The sequence below is a fragment of the Mercenaria mercenaria genome, chromosome 5, assembly GCF_021730395.1.
Source record: "Mercenaria mercenaria strain notata chromosome 5, MADL_Memer_1, whole genome shotgun sequence".
Classification (NCBI taxonomy): Eukaryota; Metazoa; Mollusca; class Bivalvia; order Venerida; family Veneridae; genus Mercenaria; species Mercenaria mercenaria.
In genome coordinates, this window is record NC_069365.1 from 37589547 (window position 1) to 37609450 (window position 19904).

The window sequence follows — 19904 nt, forward strand, 5'->3', positions numbered from 1 at the left end:
TTTAAAAATTCTTTTTCATTTCTTACTACATTTGTTGTATTACGAACAGCCCGGATTTGTTCGTACGTACGAACAAATGAGAGAACTGAAAAATAATTTTTTCTTAAAAAAAAAATGCAATTTGGGAATTTTGTTCGGACGTACGAACAAATCCTGTCCATAAATTTTTTTTCAATTCGGATATTCTGTTCGAAAAAATCTGTCCATATTTTTTTTAAATTTTGATATTCTGTTCGAACAGCCCAGATTTGTTCGGGCGTACGAACAAAATTCAAAACTGCTTTAAAAATTTTTTTTCATTTCTCACTAATCATTTGTTCTTTCGTACGAACAAATGAGGGGAACAGAGAAAGAATTTATTCTTAAAAAAATGCAATTTGTAATTTTGTTCGTACGTTACAAACAAATCCTGTCCATATTTTTTTTCAATTCTGATATTCTGTTCAAACAGCCCAGAAATTTTTTCGGACGTACGAACAAAATTTTCCAAACTGCTTAAAAATTCTTTTCATTTCTCACTATCATTTGTTCATACGTACGAACAAATGAAAGAACTGAAAAAGAATTTATTCTTATAAAAATGCAATTTGGAATTTTTGTTCGTACGTACGAACAATCCTGTCCATATTATTTTTTAATTTTGATATCTGTTGAACAGCCCAGATTTGTTCGGACGTACGAACAAAATTCCCAAAATGCTTTAAAAATTTTTTTCATTCACAAATTTTCTAATGACAGCCCCATTTGTTTTGTACGTACGAAAAAATGAAGAATGAAGCCCATTTATAAAGATGAAAATTATCAGATTTGATCAGTTTCATCAAAATCTTTGCAAAAAAAACAACAAAAAACAACAGAGCAAAATAAACTTTGGCATTTTTCGTAAATTTCAGAATTTATAATTTGCTCAAAATAGGCCCTACAGACACATTTACTTGTATTCTTGTATTCAGGTGTTCATTTAATAGCTGTGTTGTTACAGAAAGCCCAGAAAGGCTACCATGCAAGTGGTGTGTGATGTGGTTGGTACTGTTGTACTGATAAACAGTCCTAATACGAAAGTAAGTAAAATAAGAATCGAAATAAATAATGACAAGAAGAAGTTCATTTCATCTGCTGAAAGAAACTTACAACCTGAATGTTGTAAAAATGAAAAGAAACTATACAAGGATTTAACAGATCTCACAAAGCAAAGGGATAGGACTAATATGAAGCAAGGAATGGTAAGCTTAAAGTTTAAAACTTGTTTTCCTGGCACACAGATCATGCAGCTTTAAATAGCAATCCAGAAAAAAGACAACTTACGACCTGCATGTAAAACAAAGGTTTTAAATATTGTTGAAATTGAATTTAAATAAAATACATTTTTGTCATGACATGAGTGAACTTTTCTCTAAAACAACATTATTTTTGCTCTTGCTGTAGATATTTAAGAAGTATCTGAATTTGAACTCGTCTACATATTTCATATGGATACCATATATGAGCATCCATTACCAAAAACATGGGCAACCATATCCTTCAAACTGTAAAACTTTGTTCAAAATGATTTCGTTATGAGGACTATGTCAGAACATTACTGCCTTCCCTAGAAAGAACTATGACTGCATACTTACAATCATTATTATTCTAATCTTCATGGTTGTGCCATGGCCCATGAATATATAACTTTTTCTCATTTATTTCATTTTTGAAGTACAAATGTATGTAGGCAAGAAAAAAATCATATCCCAACAAAAAAGAAGTCTCTTTTGAAACTCGCAAAGATGTATGCTAATGAAACAAGGCAGTCTGAAAGACAGCTAAATCCCCCGCCACTGCTATGGATAGTGAAAGGGTAAACCTTTGATTTTAGCTGTGACCTTGACCTTGAACTGACATGGCTGATTCATGAATTCTGCACAACGTCTTGATGAGGTGATCATTTGACCAAAGTTTCATGAAAATCCTTCAAGGGGTTTAGGAGATACAGAGCTGAAACCTTTGACCTTCAGTTGTGACCTTGACCTTGAGTTGACATGGCTGACTCATGAGTTCTTGATGAGGTGATCATTTGACCCAAGTTTGATGAAAATCCTTCAAGGGGTTAAGGAGATACAGAGTGGACACCAAATGGAAGGCTCAAACCTTCGACCCTTAGTTGTGACCTTGACCTTGAGCTGGCATGGTTGACTCATAAGTTCTGCACATCGTTCTGATGAGGTTATCATTTGACCCAAGTTTTATAAAATTCCTTCAAGGGGTTTAGGAGATATAGAGCAGACACAAAATGGAAGGCTCAAACCTTTGACCCTAAGTTGTGACCTTGACCTTGAGCCGGCATGACTGACTCATGGGTTCTGCACATCGTCTTGATGAGGTGATCATTTGACCCAAGTTTTACAAAATTCCTTCAAGGGGTTTAAGAGATGATAGAGCGGACACAAAATGGAAGGCTCAAACCTTTGACCTTGAGTTGTGACCTTGACCTTGAGCCGGCATGGCTGAATCATGGGTTCTGCACATCGTCTTGATGAGGTGATCATTTGACCCAAGTTTTATAAAATTCCTTCAAAGGGTTTAAGAGATATAGAGCAGACACAAAATGGAAGGCTCAAACCTTTGACCTTGAGTTGTGACCTTGACCTTGAGCCGGCATGGCTGAATCATGGGTTCTGCACATCATCTTGATGAGGTGATCATTTGACCCAAGTTTTATAAAATTCCTTCAAAGGGTTTAGGAGATATAGAGCGGACACAAAATGGCAGGCTCAAACCTTTGACCTTGAGTTGTGACCTTGACCTTGAACTTACAAGGCTGACTCATGGGTTCTGCACATCGTCATGATGAGGTGATCATTTGACCCAAGTTTCATGAAAATCCTTCAAGGGGTTTAGGAGATATGGACCGGACACGATTTTGTTACGGACGGAAGGACGGACGACAGAAGGAGGGATGGAAGGACGGACGGACGGATGGACGGACGCAGACCATTCCTATAATCCCTCCGCCACGGCGGGGGATTAACTAAAAACTTAAAAATGGTACAGTAGAAACTAGACTTGCGTAATTCTTGAAACTAATTAAAGGTGGATAATCAGATTTTGGCCATGTAACGGATTTGTTCGAAACTTTAGCATCTGATCATTTACACTCATTTATGTTCACTTAACACTTAATACAAATTAGATTTTCACTGGAGGTATTTTTAAAATTTCATTTTCCTATCCTGGTTGCCCAACCAAGATAGAGTTATTTTATCATATTAAAGTATAAATTTGATAAACATACTTTGCCTAAGGAAATGTATAAATATTAGACATACCGTATTGTAATATATTTGTAAAATATTTGCATTAAAAATTACGTATTTAGATGGAATTCATTAGAAATGCAAGTTTGAAAAATTATTATTACCTCCCTTTGCCTATCTTGGTTGCGCAACCAAGATAGATTGGAAATAAATGAATTCAGAAGCTACACACAGCTTTTAAACTTGCATTTTGGTTCAGATTGTTCAATAGTTGATATGTCTATCAAATGCAAATGTAAAACTAGACATTGTATCGAAATAAAAAGGAATACCCAGCTTTTTATATACTTTCATATTAAAGGGGAGTAATTACAAAATTTTATAAAAAATAATAAAATATACATTTCAAATAGGAATCTAACTCTATGTAATCGGTCTTTTTGTTCCTTAAATAATTCTCTACCAGAATACACAAAAAGAAAAAAATGTCATTAAATGTTGTTTAAATGTGACTGACCACCTTTAAAAGGAATTAAAACATAAATAATCTCTCTATATTATAAGGCTATAGACTTAAAACTCCTCACATCTCTTTCTTTCCAGTCTGGGAAGAGTTCATCAAGTGCTCTTGTTTCTATACATGCCCCTGATAACGTGTGACCACCTAGATAAAATACAAAATTCATTTTGATAAATAAACTGGACTTTTGACCTTGGGTGATAAAGACATAAAACATAATTAAGCATGATAAAATACAACCGTTGGTTATCTTTTTAGATATATTTATGCATCAACATGTCCAAAACCTACTTTTAGAAATAAATGTCTGGCATGGTATAGAACAAAATCAAAAAATATGTAACTGCAATTTGTTAACCTCTCTGTATGTTTGTTTAGAGATTTTAAGAAAAATAACTGTAGAAATCTTCCTTGAGATAAATGTTAAGTACCAAATGAAGGCATAACAGACTAAAGCTTACAATAATAATGATGAAAATAAGAAATAAATTCAAAATTTAATTAAAAACAAAAATCAAATAAGAAAGTCTTTAGACAGCATATTAAATTCTGATAATAATAAATAAACACACTTTGATGCCCTTGTAATTGAGTAAAGTGGAAAAAAACTACTAATTTGGCTTCAAAGAATTCTCAATGAAACTTGTTTTATGGCTGTAAGTAGCAGATATAACTTTGTATATCAGTATGTATTTTTCAAACTGACCAAAAATGGATTATGAGCAACAGACAGGACCTTTTACTATGCATGCATGATTATAGCCCTTTGACTACAGATTCCCATAATGTACAGATCATAATACCTAGCAACATTTTTTTTTATTTCTTGGGCACCAGCTGCATGTCTATCCCCGTTTTTATTTAATAATTACTGCGAAATTCAGGTGGCTTTACGGTAAACTTTTACTGAATGCTGTTCAAAGCTGTGCCTGAAATGTTTTGCATTCAATGAGAAAATGAAATAGTTGAACATTACGAGAAGTTAGTCTAGCCAAGACCACAATGAAGTCTTACCAATTTCTGCTGCCTTTTCAACAAGACAAACTCTGAGTTCTTTTTCTTGTTCATTAGCTAACTGTTTAAGTCTACAAGCTGCAGAGAGACCTGCTGGTCCTCCGCCGACAATGACAACATCTGCCTCATCTGCAAACCTCTCCATGTCAACATCTGTAAAAGGACACAAAACCTGCACTATTTCGATGTAAACAAAGCAAACTTCTTCTCCCATATCGAATTGTCTAAAACTGACTGATTTCAGAAAAGAACTTCAGAATTGCTGCAAAATTTTAGTTCAAACTGACCTTAAATGAAATACGCATAAATATCTCTTATCCAAAATTTTGCTTTTGCAAGAATATACAAAAGCTTTTATCAAAACCTTCAGGAGGTCCTTTAGTATTAACTGTATAATTAAGATAGGATTACATTTCCTAAACAAATTATAAAACAAGAGCTGTCGGAGGACAGCAACACTAGACTATTCAACAGCCTTGTCAACTGAATGAATACAAAATCTGAAAAAGGGGCAATGTACAAATGCGGAACAGGGTTATGGAACCTGCACAGTGTTTATCAGCTTATGACAGTGGACAAGTGTGTGAAGTTTCAATCCATTCCCTTTAGCGGGTACTGAGATAGTTACCAGCTTACAAGGAGTGTTTGAAAAGTATTGTGTATTGTGGTCTGAAACCTTGAAAATTGATAGAAACGTGCATGTTGTCATTTCATACCCTCAAAATATTCCCCGTGGTGAGAAATGCATTATTTTAGTCTCTGGATCCATTTCCGGAAAGCGTCATGGTAGGCTGATTTTTGTATACTATGGAGGTACTGATGGGCAGCAGAACCGAGAGCTGGTTGCGATCGATATCTACGACCAGAAAGGAAGTTTTTCAGTTTTGGAAACAGAAAGAAGTCTCATGGCGCCAGATCTGGGGAATAAGGTAGATGTGGTAGCACAGTAACTCTCTCAGACTTCAAAAACTGTGTTACTGTACTAGAGGTGTGCACAGGAGCACTGTCATGCAACAGTCGAACATGTTTGAAACCTGTGACTGGGCGACGTTTCTTGTAGTACTTCTTTAATTTTTTCAAGATAACGTCACGGTAGTACCTATCAGTCACACTTCTACCCTTATTTACTGGACTCTGTACTGCTATACCTTTGCTGGAGAAGAATATCGCATACAAAACTTTCTTTGCACTCAAAGTGCGTTTTGCAATTATTGGCCTTTGGCCATGTTTGTGGCCCATATTTTGTTCCCAACCTTTCTGACAGGTTCGAAATAATGCACGCAGGTTTCATCACCTGTAGCAACATTTGCAAAAAACTTTTTGTCGTATTTTGGGAACATTTTTAGCAATCTTTTGGCAGTTTCAACATGTAGCCTTTTTTGGTCGTCAGTCAAAAGATGGGGTACCCAAAATTTTCTTTAAAATAAAATAAACTGTTGATAGTGAAATGCCAACAATGCCTGCAATATCGCGTACAGTATATCGAGCATCATTTTGAAGAATTTCTGTGATTTTCAAAACATTTTGGTCACACGTTGCTGTCTTTGGCCAACCTGATTTTGGGGCATTTTTCAACAGACTCTAAACCACAATAAAATTTGTTTTTCCACCTGCAAACAGTCTCATAAGACACTTTTCTAGACCGATAACCACGGGTTATTTCGGCAAAAAGCTCTTTCAAAGAACAACCGAGAAATTATAGGGAACATTTATGCCAAGTAAATTTCAAAATCCCTTCATCAATGGCAGAGTTATGGACCGGACAAGAAACAGACCATGTTAACCTTTGACCTCTAAGTGTGACCTTGACCTTGGAGCCAGGGGTCTGGGTCTTGCTCATGACACATTGTCTCATTATGAGGAACATTTTTGCTTAAGTAATTTCAAAATCCCTTAATGAATGGCAGAGTTATGGACTGGACACGAAACATACCCTGTTAACCTTTGACTTCTAAGTGTGACCTTGACCTTGAAGCTAGGGGTCTGGGTCTTGCACACGACACATCGTCTCATTATAGGGAACATTTATGCCAAGTTATTTCAAAATCCCTTCATCAATGGCAGAGTTATGGACCGGACAAGAAACAGACCATGTTAACCTTTGACCTCTAAGTGTGACCTTGACCTTGGAGCTAGGGGTCTGGGTCTTGCTCATGACACATCATCTCATTATGAGGAACATTTATACCCAGTAATTTCAAAATCCCTTCATGAATGGCAGGACCAGACACGAAACATGCCCTGTTAACCTTTGACTTCTAAGTGTGACCTTGACCTTGGAGCTAGGGGTCTGGGTCTTGCACATGACATATCGTCTCATTATGGTGAACATTTATGCCAAGTTATTTCAAAATCCCTTTATGGATGGAAGAGTTACAGCCCGGACAAGAATTTACTGGATGCACACACCGACGGACGGACGCACGGACAGTGCGATTTTTATATGCCCACCTTCAGAGGCATAAAAATCATATAAATATATGCTAATTAAAACTATTTTTATGAAAAAGTTACATCCATTTATGAAAAATGTCTATTTCCAATTGTTAAATGATTTTTACTTTACATCATACATGTATATACCAGTGTGCTGAGTAATATTTCTCTTTTTTTCTTTGGGATTATTTTAACTCTCAGATTAGCATATGCAATTTACACACTCAGATTAGCATATATGTCAATTAATATCCCAAGTGGTCAACACACATAATATGTTAGTCTTAAGACATACTAACTCCTACCTGCCCATCTTGTATCATTTTCTCTTGGGTTGACAGTGTAATGTGTTGTAATTTTTGGAAATGATGACTCAGGGAAACCATGGTGCACTCCTGAATGTGAATGTGTACATCGGATTACATTGTAAACTGAAAATATAAACGGTAAACAAGACTTGACAATCAGGTTTCACAATACAGATATATAAATATGTTTATGTGGAACTATCAAAATCAGATAACAAACATTTACTGCATTAAGTGGCATTATATCTAATCAAGGCTTTCAAGAAAAGACAGGAGTTATTAAATTGTGCATGAGAAACACTCTCACATCATTACATGATAATTACATGTATCTTTGACTAATTGAGACATGTATGTGATATTGAACCAGTTTGTAATTACTATGCATGCTTTATTTTTTACTTTGTATTCATTATTTGGTGATGTCAATATGCTGTATATGCATTATGACTTGATTAAATATCTGTTCTGTTACAACTGAAAACTTATAGCTGCATTTATATATTCATACAGTGCCAGATATTTCATTCTTACCAGGTATCTCTGAGCATCTATTTTAAAGTCAAACAAAGAACAAGTCTAGGAAAAAAAAATGTCTTAAGGGTTACATAATCGGCCCATAACCACATTTTTTATTCATTTTGAAAAATCTTTTTTTTCTATCAGAACGATTCAGAAGTGAATATTAGGGATAATTTGGTAACATTTTTGTCAAAATCATTCATTACAAGTTTGATTTATAGCTATTTTCACTTTTTAAGACATGTTTTTCATGAAATAAAATTTAGAAGAAAAAAATTGCCTACCTGCCTATCTACCCCTCTTTTTCGATCAAGTAACCCTTATTAATTACTCTTTATTATTCTTACTAAAGAGTGTATTCCAGTGCGAATTAGTTCCAAAGAAAATACTGGAAACCACTTTCCAGTGTTTGATACCTTGCAATTTTCATAATACTGCAATAGTTGAAGTAGACCGGATACCGGATTTGTTATTAAGGATACAGACAAAAACAAGTATTATTATAATACAAAATTTTTATTTAAAAAATGTATGTACATAATATACTAATGAAAATTAATAAAAAGGAAAGAAATTAAAATTTCTAAAAAGCTTGTTACTTGCCATTCTGTCAATGAGAGCAATAATCATGGGTAAATATATCAAACGCAAACAAATTACATGTACATGTAGCATACAATTCCAGCTTCAGAGATTAATTTGCGGATCTCTGAGCTGAAATGCAACTACATGTATATTGAAATCTAACAAGGAATTGTTCTAGAAATCTGTCACTTAACTGAAGTACTACACATCCACCTTTCACTTTAATTAAATTTTAATCATTCTTTCTTTTGATCTACCATGCAATATATTTTTTTCTTAAAAGTTTTATTAAGAAATTTCAAGTGGACACTGATGTCAGCAATACAGTGTACTCAGGTAATTTCCGAACCAGTTTTCATAAATATTAAAATTAGACTAATGCTTCAATATGTACAATATTGTTATATATATTCATGAATAGATCATTAAATTGCTAATAAAAAGCTATTATCTGAATTCTGAAATATCACTTACTTTGCGTAATATTTAAATTTACGGATATTCCGAATCACTATTGCCGTTACTCATTTCTACTTTTTAGATGCTTACCTACGGATATTAAGTTTTAAAATAAAATGCTCTTCGGAATGTTACAAAAACTTTATGATCGGTAGATCATACAAAAAAAAGTATCATTCTTTTGTTACAAAATAATTATTTAGAATTAAAAAAAAAAGACAATGAAAACTGTATTAAATTTTATTTATTTTTACAGTTTCAACATCATCATCATCATCAGGAGACAAACCGCCATTCAGTGAAACACATAGTAGCATGTAAAATGGTTCTGACCTACTATTGACATGAGCTCTAGGCATTTTTAAATAAATGGGATAACACTAGAAAATATCTAACGGTGATGTAAGAGAAGGGAGGCATATATGCTATAAATAAACAACTATTTGGTATAGAATAGAACAGACAAAAGTACATTGATTCAGAATATGCCATATTTAATGACTTTTGTTTAATATGAACAACTTTTGTACATGTAATCTTAAAAGTACTAATATATTTATAGTGTGATAGATATATATTGTACACTATGTCCATTGTATTATACATCACCTTACAATAAAGAAAGATTCTCTTGAAGAGAGCAGCTCTATATTTTCTCGGCAAAAAAATAGCATCTTGAGTCAATATACAACATACTTAAACTGTGTTTCTAACGCTTGAAAACTAGGTAAAAGATATAACCTGTGGTTGTTTAATATGCACAGATGCCTAAAGATTACAAACATAGCAATTTTCTTTAAATTTTGCCGTTCAATAATTGTTGTCATCAGCTGTAAAATGTTTAGAGTGGCCCGCATGTATACCCGAGTAGACTGTATTTGTCCCGACTCTACCACCGCAGTTATCATGCAATCGAGAGTCAACCTTCACTTTCAAATTCGTAAACAAACATGACTGGCATTAAATCACTAATTTTGGTTGATTATTTTTTGTGGATTTAAACTTTCTACCATATGTTAACATGAACATTCTTGAAAATGCTAATTATAATATTTGCAGTTAAATTGTTCTTGAATATCAAAAAGGCTGACAAAATATAAATGACATCTAAAATTTCACATGTTACAAATTTCGCATTACATCACCAGTTTTCTTATGGGAGTCAGTACAGATGTTATGCTTCGTTGCTGGTTAAGTAAACAATTGGGGTAATGGCCACTGTCATCAGGATTCAAAATAGCATCAGTTCAATAAGATAAGTAGATCTGTATTAGGGTAGAGTATAAGGGTGCACTTATATTTCCTTGCTATAAAAGCTAGCTCAATAGCAAGGAAGTATAAGTGCAGCAGCACCCTTATACTCTACCCTACTACAGATCTACATCAATAAAGATATCCAATGGCCATCTTTCAGTAAAATATTTTATCTTTATAAATTTATTTCAAATGTATAAAATCCTGATAAAATGTATTTAACTTTACTCAGAGCTCCAGATTAAAGCAATAAAGCTTTTGGTGGAATCGGGTATTTACCCATCACTTTTTGTCTGAATTGGGTATTGGAAATCTGAATTGGGTTAAAATAGTTAAAATAATATTATTACCAAGGCTTTTCAAAAGTAATTGGGCATTTGCTAAAACCAGTTGGGTATTTCACCAATCTCGCACAATGAGTATTTTTTTTCTTGTGGCTAAATTGTTCTGGATTAAACATGCTTACTGTTACAGTATATATCATTAACCAGGTTTGACTATTTTTCTACATGCCTGTAAGGAAGGTAAACATGTATATTTTAATTTATAGTTCTAATTATGTGTAATTTTAACAGACTTCCGGAAAGTTGGGAATATTGGCTGGACATTCGGTCCGGCAATGTCTAAAAATCTGCCGGACCGAAAAACAATCCACCAGACCGAAAATGAACTTGTAATGCAGAACCAAAAAAAGCCTCTGTAAACTACCAGTTTAACACGCTGTTTTACAAGCTAGGCACGAATCTTCGCCATTTATCATTTATATTAAGATAGAACCTCTTCATTCCGTACTTATTTTAGCTTTCTGTACGTTCGGCATTAATTTCTGGATTCTGCACCGGTATTTTTTTAATGACGCCATTTTGTCCAAGATGTTGCAGTTCTCGGAATACGATAAATGCCGGTCAGGCGGACCGCATTCGGGTAAAAAAACGGTGGACTGCTTCAAAATTTTGCAGTCATGTCTGTCGGACCTCCGACTTTCCGGAAGTCTGTTTCAACCAATGATATTTTTTCTCCAATTGTTTAATGTTTTCTGGGAAACTTTTGTTCCATCGTACTTTTGGCACTTTAAATGCAGCTGACGATCAATTTATCCACAATATGATGAATATTCCGAACGATGTATTCACCGCAATATGTGCTCTTTCGTAAGATGTCGGCTAGTATCGGTGGCACTTTATTATCACAAACAGATAAACTGTCTTTGCTGAACAACAAAATATCCTTCTGTTTTGTTTGTTTGTGCTGCAACAATGTTTTTCTGCAAAGTGGTCAGTTTACTGGCGTAATTTTTTTGTTTACAAAGCGTCCAAATAACACTGATCAGACTGAATGGTCCTGTGCTTTTTCCAATAAATAGATACCCGTTTTGCCGTAACGTATAACCAGTCTGTTGTCTAGCGTTAAAGTCTCGTACCCGTTCTATAATATGGAAAATGAGATACGAGTGATTTTAAATGAATTGGGTATTAGAAATTCTAATTGCATTTCAGTATGCACACTGTATGAATTCAATTGGATTTTCTGCAACTTTAATTGCGTAAATACGCAGCTTATCTGGAGCTCTGATTACTAAATATATAAATTAAGTTTCCATAATATTCATAATTAAATGACACACAGTTACAGTTGATTGTTAAAAAGGCAGCCGGTAGTACACATTTGTATAGTGTTTATCTTTATGTTATGTACTATTTAAAACCTAATGCATAGTACTGCAGTTAATATGATTGGATCAATTGTTAGATTGAAAAGATGAAAATAAATTCAGATATTTCATTATAAGCTAGAAATTTTATTTTTTGTTTTAATTTGTAGGACCGCGGACTGGATAGAATAAATTTTATAAATACGTTTTTAAATTTTGACAACAAATTTGGATCTAATATACCTTTAACTTACATTAACATAGAGAAGAAATCAGTAATACCTAACATGAAAGCTAGATTATACCACTACTTTGTGTATAAAAATATTTATAGCCTCTGGGTATGTCTGTAACTTATCACTTATGTAAGCTGTATCACTATCAGCATATTGAATATTAAATTATTTTCACTTGCAAGATTAGTTTTTGGTGCAAGATCTTTATGACATACGATATTTCCATATAATTAAATGTGAATGAAAAGAAAACCTGCATAAATATTAGTTAGCAGACAAAGAATAAAAGAAATTTAGTTACTTAACCAACGTTATACATAGTGACCTCTAAATTTCTGTTTTGTTTTCGCAAGTTATGTTCTATAAATGTCTATTTGTTAAATATCGACTACAGTTTTCATGGGGCAATATGTGAACTGTGACAATATATCGCTACATTTACAACAAGAATAGCCTGATGAAAGAGATTTTCTTACCGGAACTTCTACAAACTTTGACAGCACGAACGATCGACGCCATATTTTCGGTGTTAGGATAAAAATTTATCCCCGGACTATCTGTAGGGATATATGATTGTGTTAACACCGGTTGAAGAAAAACAAAAGCGACAGAAATATATTAAAAAGAAATATATCGTAGGTTATCGTAAAATGCAACAGTAGATATTTGTTTTGACTGTTAAAGTTGAACTGTTTTGTGTTTCAAAATGTTTTTGATGATGGTTGTCATCTTTTTGCATCCTCATATCTTGGCAGCACAGCCACACTGCACAGTGTATAAAAATGTTGGGTTATCTCCCGTTTTGATGTTCAGCAAGTTTTATGAGGATTTTGACTTCATTAAAATTTATTGAATGCCATCCGGCTTAGCTCGTAGGATGAGCGCAGATCTGTGGTCGCGGGATCATGAGTTCGATCCCCCGGCGCATGTTCTCTAAGACTCTGTGACGATATATAAAAGATGTTGTGTCTGATATCATTCGTCCTCCACCTCTGATTCATGTGGGGAAGTTGGCATTACTTGCGGAGAACAAGTTTGTACTGGTACAGAATCCAGGAACACTGGTAAGGTTAACTGCCCGCCGTTACAGAGAGGTGTAAAATTCCACTCACCCTCTTGCATTAGCGAGTTAGTCCGGATAGGACGAGTTGACCTTGCTGTATGCTCGACCGATTGGCGAGTGCTTTTTATGTAGTAACTTTACCAAAATTCAGCAAAAAATGTTTTGAATTACAGCGAAAAATTATAACAAACCTTGCGTCGTTAAAATTCAATCACTTACCGATAATGATTGTGCGCTAGACTTTGATTATTAATAATTATCAATGCAGTTATTACAAGAAAACCATGTACAGTAAGCCAGTTGAGATAAGTTAATGTTATTATTGTCACCGTTTATTTTCCCGTACTTTGTCAAAGCATGGCAATCCAACATCCGTAGTTTATTTGGAGAGCGATGACAAAAATATACAGTGAAAGAAAAATGTCTGCTATGAAAAGAAAATTTAAGCAGAATGAATATGATTAATTAAAATTGAAATGGAGTGTACAAGAGAATATTATTTGTCTACTATGTGTTATATTGGAAATTTGTTTTTTGTACATAATACTTCTTTCATAAGAGTGAAAGTATTAAAAATGTCATTAAGGTAGTTGTAATTTTATTAGGGCGAGTGACTGTTCACTAAGGGCGAGTAGATTTTACTCGCTACTATTCCTGCAGGGCAAATTTTTACTCCACTGGTTATACATAACTGAAATACTGTTGAAAAACGTTAAACCAAAACAAAACAAAAACAAAAAATTTATTGAATATAATTATGATCAGTGTATTTGTTTGGATATTCCATGGACTCTAGTTTGGCTCATGTCTTGTGTAGTCCTTCATGTTTTAGGTCGGCACAAGATGCCACACTGGTCACTACTCCAACACAAGATACTGCAATAATTAGAATGTAGACACAGCAATGCACAGAACCCCTCGGCAATGCATCATAATGCACCACATTTCACCTGTTGTATTGTGTGTTCTGGTGTTTTGTCACAAAAAGTTTTGCGTGTTCACCGTTCGCTCTTCCAAGTTGATGCACCACAATCGATACAAGGCCCAGCAATACGAAACATCTAGTGACATGAAGCACCACAATGCAACAAGACTCCTAGCTGACATAAATGTTCCGATGTCATTTCGTATTGTCATCCAGCATTGATCGCATTGTTTTGCATTGTGTTGTGTGTCAACTGTCTACTCTTCTAGGTCAATGTACCTGATGCAATAGGATGCAGGACAGTACAAAACCATGTACAACACAAGCATGAAATGTGACACTATAAATTATATGCGGGGCTAAAATACGACAAGATATTACAAGATAAATGTCATCCATGGTTGTCTCAGATAGTTGTGTCATGTGTGGTATTGCATGTTGTGCTTGACCTTGACAAATTTACAGCACTACAATGCAACTTGACAATGTGTCACAAGGCATGACATTAATGTCGTGTTGTTGTATTTTTGCCCATTTTATCTTGTGTCGAGCACCATGTCACTTTTTGTGCATTGTTACACATTGGCGAGTGTTGGTAGCACATTTTCTCATCTTGTCGCATGTCATATTGCAAGTTGTGCATTGACCTAGGAAAGTAGAATGGTCAAAATAACACAAAGTGCAACCAGGCGATACAACGCTGGACACATGATATGATGGGTGACAATACAACAAGACAGTGGGACATTATTGTCACATATTGTGTCACATTATTGTGCAGTGTCTCACGTGTCATGTCGTATTTTTGCACATGGTAATGTGCATCAAATACTGACCTTAGACAAGATGGATGAAACACAACATGAGCTAAACTAGATACCATAATATTCAGCTTGGTTTTAATATGCATGTTATGTCTCACATAAATACGTCATAGACAGGAATAAACAGTAGTCTGAGGGGAAAATCCTCTATAATATTTGAGGTATAGTTTGTTCAAATGACATAGACTGCATTTAGGTGAAATGGAACATGCATAATGAAAAGAGGTGAGATATCCAAGTAAATCCACTAATGCATATTACTTGTGCTCCTTCGTTCTGTGCTGCAATAAACGGGCTGGGAAACAGTTCAAAACAAGCTGTAATAGCTCGAAGGAACTATTTTTAAATTAAATTTAGAAAAACATGAACAACAACCTATTTTTTGTTTATAGAGACAAAAAAATCACACGCTGTCTTAGGATATCAAGTCAGTAGTGATCCCAGACATCAATTTCTGTAGTATTTTGCTTTAAATTTGTCATTTTCATTTTCTGCGATAAAAAATTGCTTTTGTCATGATAACTTTTGATGATTTTCATACATTTGATTTTCCTAGCTGCTTAATCATTTCTAACAGATATCTTTGAAATGTTTCAGGTAGGAAGATGGGGGAACCACAGCAAGTGAGTGCGTTTCCTCTGCCCCCAATGCAGTATGTTAACCAATATACTGATGAGAATGTGAAAAGAGGCAGGGTGCCACACCCTCCACCAGCCATTCAGGTAATATTTATTATAGGGAGTAACTGTTAACCACCTCTGTCAGTCAGTGGGACCTTTATGGGTTGAGAAGTAAAGGCTGCTGGTTTCCTATCACTTGCTTCCCACCACTTTTATATCAAATCTTGCTCCGATAGTTATATGAGTAACCATCCAGCCGAAATGGAGAAGGTCTACTTCTACCTAGGTGTCCACTATCGCCTGGTCTTATTCCACTGTTGAAGCCGGAAAGTTGCCATATGACATGAACTGTGTCCATGTGACATAAACCGAATAAAAACTGGAAGCCACCCAGCTAATACAGCTTTTGAGTACCAAGCTTAAGTATTACTACGTATTCTTAATGTCTTCAGAGGGGCATTGAGTATTATTTCAAACCAGTAAATAAACAGCTTTCTTCAGTATTCTTAATAAAATATGTTTTATTTGTCATAGTTGTAGAGTTTGTGGCACTGTTAAAGACACATTCCTAAGTCTAACAAGTCCAGTTAAAAATAAAAAAGTCTAGCAGTTTTAAAGGTTGTTTGGCATTTGGTTGAAATACTCATTGAAATTTGAACAAATGGTATATTATAAATGATGAAAAAGCTGTTTGCCAGAATATTATTTATTGTGGAGTAAAGTTATACACAAGGTAAATTGGCTAGTGTTCTAGCATACTAGTTCTGCTTTTTGATTTCTATAGCATATACCAGGTACCATATATATAAAACAGTGTTTAGTGGCTGTCTTCTTCAGTTTAAGTTATTAAGAACCATGTAAATTTTCATTTGTGTGCTAAAACATGTCAAGTAGCGGAAGGCATAGTTACAGATTCTTTCAATTGATGTTGAAATTGAAAATGACATACCTGTATAATAAATTATTTTCATTTCATGGGTAAAGAGTATTTTTGATGAGAAACTATTAATCTGCTACTTATTTTATGTTGATGTGTTTTTGAATTTTTCAGGACACATACACAATGTTTGGAAATACATTCACAGCCGATGACATGATTGTACGACCCTTAGAATCTCAGGGCTTTAGACGTCTTCATCCGCAGAGTTATGATCATAAGCGCGAACTAAAGAAACTGAATCATTCTATACTGGCAAACTTTCTTGATTTATTAGACATTTTAATCAAAGCTCCGGACTCGCCGAAAAGAAACGAGAAATTAGAAGATCTGAATCTTCTGTTTATTCATATGCATCATCTCATTAATGAGTTTCGACCGCATCAGGCGCGAGAAACTTTACGGGTAATGATGGAGCTGCAGAAGAAACGGCGGCACGAAGTAGCTGAAAGGTTTCAGGTGCATTTAGATAAAGTGACAGAGTTAATACAGAAAAGTCTGGTGGCTTTGCCCGATGAATTCAGTTTGGACTCTAAAGTTTTGGTAAAAAGTGAGATTTTAACCTCGGAAATGGACGAGCCGGAACAAAGGCGAGATAATGAAGAGTGTGACCAGCTGGATAGAATGATGTGTGACATAGTGGATGGTTTAAACTGAATCGTAACTAAAAATTTTACTGGTTTAATTAGCATTTTCAGACATAGATGCAGTCTGAATAAACCACTTTTAAAGGCAGAAATAACTACATTTACCAGTACTTTTAAAATTAGTTAGGGCTGATCATCCATTAAGAATTAGATACTGTAAGTGTATTAATATTAGCGGAGTACTAATTTTCGCGCTATTAGCGGGAACGGGCATGTGCTAATTCATGTCTAGCGCTAATATTAGACTGAAATGAAAGGCTTTCCTAATAAAAAAGTAACATTTACCTATTGATAATACCGTAATTACAATGCAAGATAACACAAAGAAATACATATGTATTGTGTAAATATGACAATAACTGCATTCCTAACCAATATTCTGCAGAATGTTTCAATTAGAATAATCAAACCTGCTTGAACATTAGTGCAAAAGTCATCTATTATTGTAAATTAAATTGCATTTATTTTTATCTTCGCCATTGTCCGTAAACATCGTATATAACACCTTTGGAGTAGATCACCACTTTGTCTGGTCGCGCTAATTACCAGTGTTACCATAACATTTTACTGCTTTGAAAATCAAGTGTGAATTTGAAAACAAACGATTATCACCATTTTGCACTGTATACTGTAAAAAAAAAGTGTAAATAAAATACAATGGAGATAATAACATTTATTTAATACTAGTACGAGATTTTTCCAAAGTATAAAAAGAAAGAAAAAGAAAACAGATCAACATGCATAATATATATTGCTTTTTTATTAAAAAAAAAGACAATACATATGCAAACTTTATTTTTTAAAGAAAAAACGTGTATATATAGTCCCGGGCAGAACTGTTTCATACAACAGTCACGTTCGGGCCATTCCGTATTTGATCGGAAATTTGTGTTTCAGCTACCGCTAATTGGCTATTTTAGCACTGCTGATACTGCGCTAATACACGTACGTGCTAATATGTCGAAACTACTCAATTTAAGGTGTTTGCGCTAAAATTTAGCTGCGCTAATATAAGTACACTTACAGTATGGGTTGCATATTGTAATGCCAAATTGGCATTTGCTGGAAAACCTGTTAGTGTGAGTGAATATCACTGGAGATTCTTGTTATAATTTTAAAAGACTTATAACAGCTTTAGTATTTTGAAACTCTCTGTCATGCCAAGTAGAATGTATTTTCATGCTAAATGAATTGTAAATCATTATATGCCATACCAGAACGGTTAAAGAAAAGGAAAATATATTCTGTACAGTGAGTTCTGTAGCACATGAGTTGTAATTACACTTGTGATTAGAATGTGTTGGTGATTACATGTTTGTATCTAAGCCTGTGCAGTTTTGTTTTTAGCTCACCTGATCCAAAGGCTCATGGTGAGCTTTTGTGACCGCTTGATGTCCGTCGTCCGTCAGGCGTCTGTCATCAATTTCTAAAAAATCTTCTTCTTCTAAACCATAGGGCAGATTTACTCCAAAGTTGACAGAAATGATCTTTGGGTGGCCCCCTTTCAAAATTGTTGAAAGAATTGAATTCCATACAGAACTCTGGTTGCCATGGCAACCGAAAGGAAAAACTCAAAAAATCTTCTTGTCCAAAACCACAAGGTGCAGAGCCTCGATATTTGGCATGTGACATCATCTAATGGTCCTCTATGAAGTTTGTTCAAATTATGCCCCTGGGGTGAAAGAGGCCCCGCCCTGGAGGTCCCAAGTTTTACATAGACTTACAGGAAAAAACTTTTAAAATCTTCTTGTCTCAAACCACAAGACTAGGCCTTTGATACTTGGTATGTAGCATTGCCTTGTGGTCCTCTACCAAGATTATTCAGATTATTACCCTGGGGTGAAAAGAGGCCATGCCCCAGGGGTCCCAAGTTTTACATAGATTTCCAGAAAATCTTCTTGTCTGAAACTGTTACGCCTAGGCTTTTGATATTTGGTATGTTGCATTGCCTAATGGTCCTCTACTAAGATTATTCAAACTATGCCCCTGAGGTGAAAAGAGGCCCCACCAAGGGGGTCTTTAAAAACTTTAAAAACCTTCTTGCCTGAAACTGCAAGGTGAAGGCTTTTGATATTTGGTATGTTGTATTACCTAGTGGTCCTCTACCAAAATTGTTCAAATTATGCGCCTGGGGTGAAAAGAGGACCTGTCCTGGGGGTTCCAAGTTTTACATAGACTTGTATGGCCTAAAAAAAAAATTCTTTGTTAACGGTAACATGCTCAAAAAAATTAGGGTAGGTAGGTCAGAAAAATTTTTTGGGGGGATTTTTTTTTTATTAAGTGAGACTTTCCAGAAATTATTTTTATGTCAAAAAATGAACACAAATAAGGGGGTTATGCCTTTAGAGCATCAGTAAAGTTGATTTCTAACATCACTGACCATCTTTAAAGCATAAAAGTGCAGTTTTGCAACTTTTTGTTAAAAAGTTGAAAAAAATATTCTCCAAGGCCATAAAAACATTTAGGGTTGGGCCAAAAATTTAGGGTAGGTCGGGACACCAGAAACAAAAAATTTTTTTTTACACCTATAGGAAAAAAAAAAATCAAAATCTTCTTGTCTGAAAGTTCAAGGCCTAGGCCTTTGGTATTTGGTATGTAGCATTACCTAGTGGTTCTCTAACAAGATTGTTCAAATTGTGCCCCTGGGGTGAAAAGAGGCCCAGCTCTGGG

General features: G+C 34.7%; 2 protein-coding genes across 3 annotated transcripts; one reads left to right on the forward strand and one right to left on the reverse strand.

Moving 5' to 3' along the window:
* Positions 1–823: 823 nt before the first annotated feature.
* On the reverse strand, positions 824–12756 carry LOC128556976 (electron transfer flavoprotein-ubiquinone oxidoreductase, mitochondrial-like). The gene is made up of 4 exons (XM_053543230.1): positions 12695–12756; positions 7509–7634; positions 4768–4920; positions 824–3897 (listed from the first exon to the last, which is right to left on the reverse strand). Exons 1-4 carry the CDS (start codon positions 12735–12737, stop codon positions 3791–3793), a joined length of 429 nt encoding a protein of 142 aa, XP_053399205.1. The 5' UTR covers positions 12738–12756; the 3' UTR covers positions 824–3790.
* A 22-nt stretch (positions 12757–12778) lies between these two features.
* Positions 12779–18559, forward strand: LOC128545848 (mediator of RNA polymerase II transcription subunit 7-like). 2 transcript variants are annotated; one of them, XM_053543232.1, is made up of 3 exons: positions 12779–12876; positions 15628–15752; positions 16702–18559. In XM_053543232.1, the coding sequence occupies exons 2-3, from the start codon at positions 15636–15638 to the stop codon at positions 17242–17244; spliced, it is 660 nt and encodes a 219-aa protein (XP_053399207.1). In that variant the 5' UTR covers positions 12779–12876; positions 15628–15635; the 3' UTR covers positions 17245–18559. The 2 variants fall into 2 exon arrangements, with proteins under 2 accessions (XP_053399207.1, XP_053399206.1); XM_053543231.1 differs by having other exon boundaries at positions 12781–12853.
* Positions 18560–19904: the final 1345 nt, after the last annotated feature.

Excerpts from the sequence above, each read along its gene's own strand:
- LOC128556976 (XM_053543230.1), bottom strand. The coding sequence starts at position 12,737 with ATGGCGTCGATCGTTCGTGCTGTCAAAGTTTGTAGAAGTTCCG. Across the intron at positions 7,635-12,694 it reads CAAAGTTTGTAGAAGTTCCG|TTTACAATGTAATCCGATGT; the intron begins GTAAGAAAATCT and ends TTATATTTTCAG. Across the intron at positions 4,921-7,508 it reads AAATGATACAAGATGGGCAG|ATGTTGACATGGAGAGGTTT; the intron begins GTAGGAGTTAGT and ends GTCCTTTTACAG.
- LOC128545848 (XM_053543232.1), top strand. The coding sequence starts at position 15,636 with ATGGGGGAACCACAGCAAGTGAGTGCGTTTCCTCTGCCCCCAATGCAG. Across the intron at positions 15,753-16,701 it reads ACCCTCCACCAGCCATTCAG|GACACATACACAATGTTTGG; the intron begins GTAATATTTATT and ends TGAATTTTTCAG.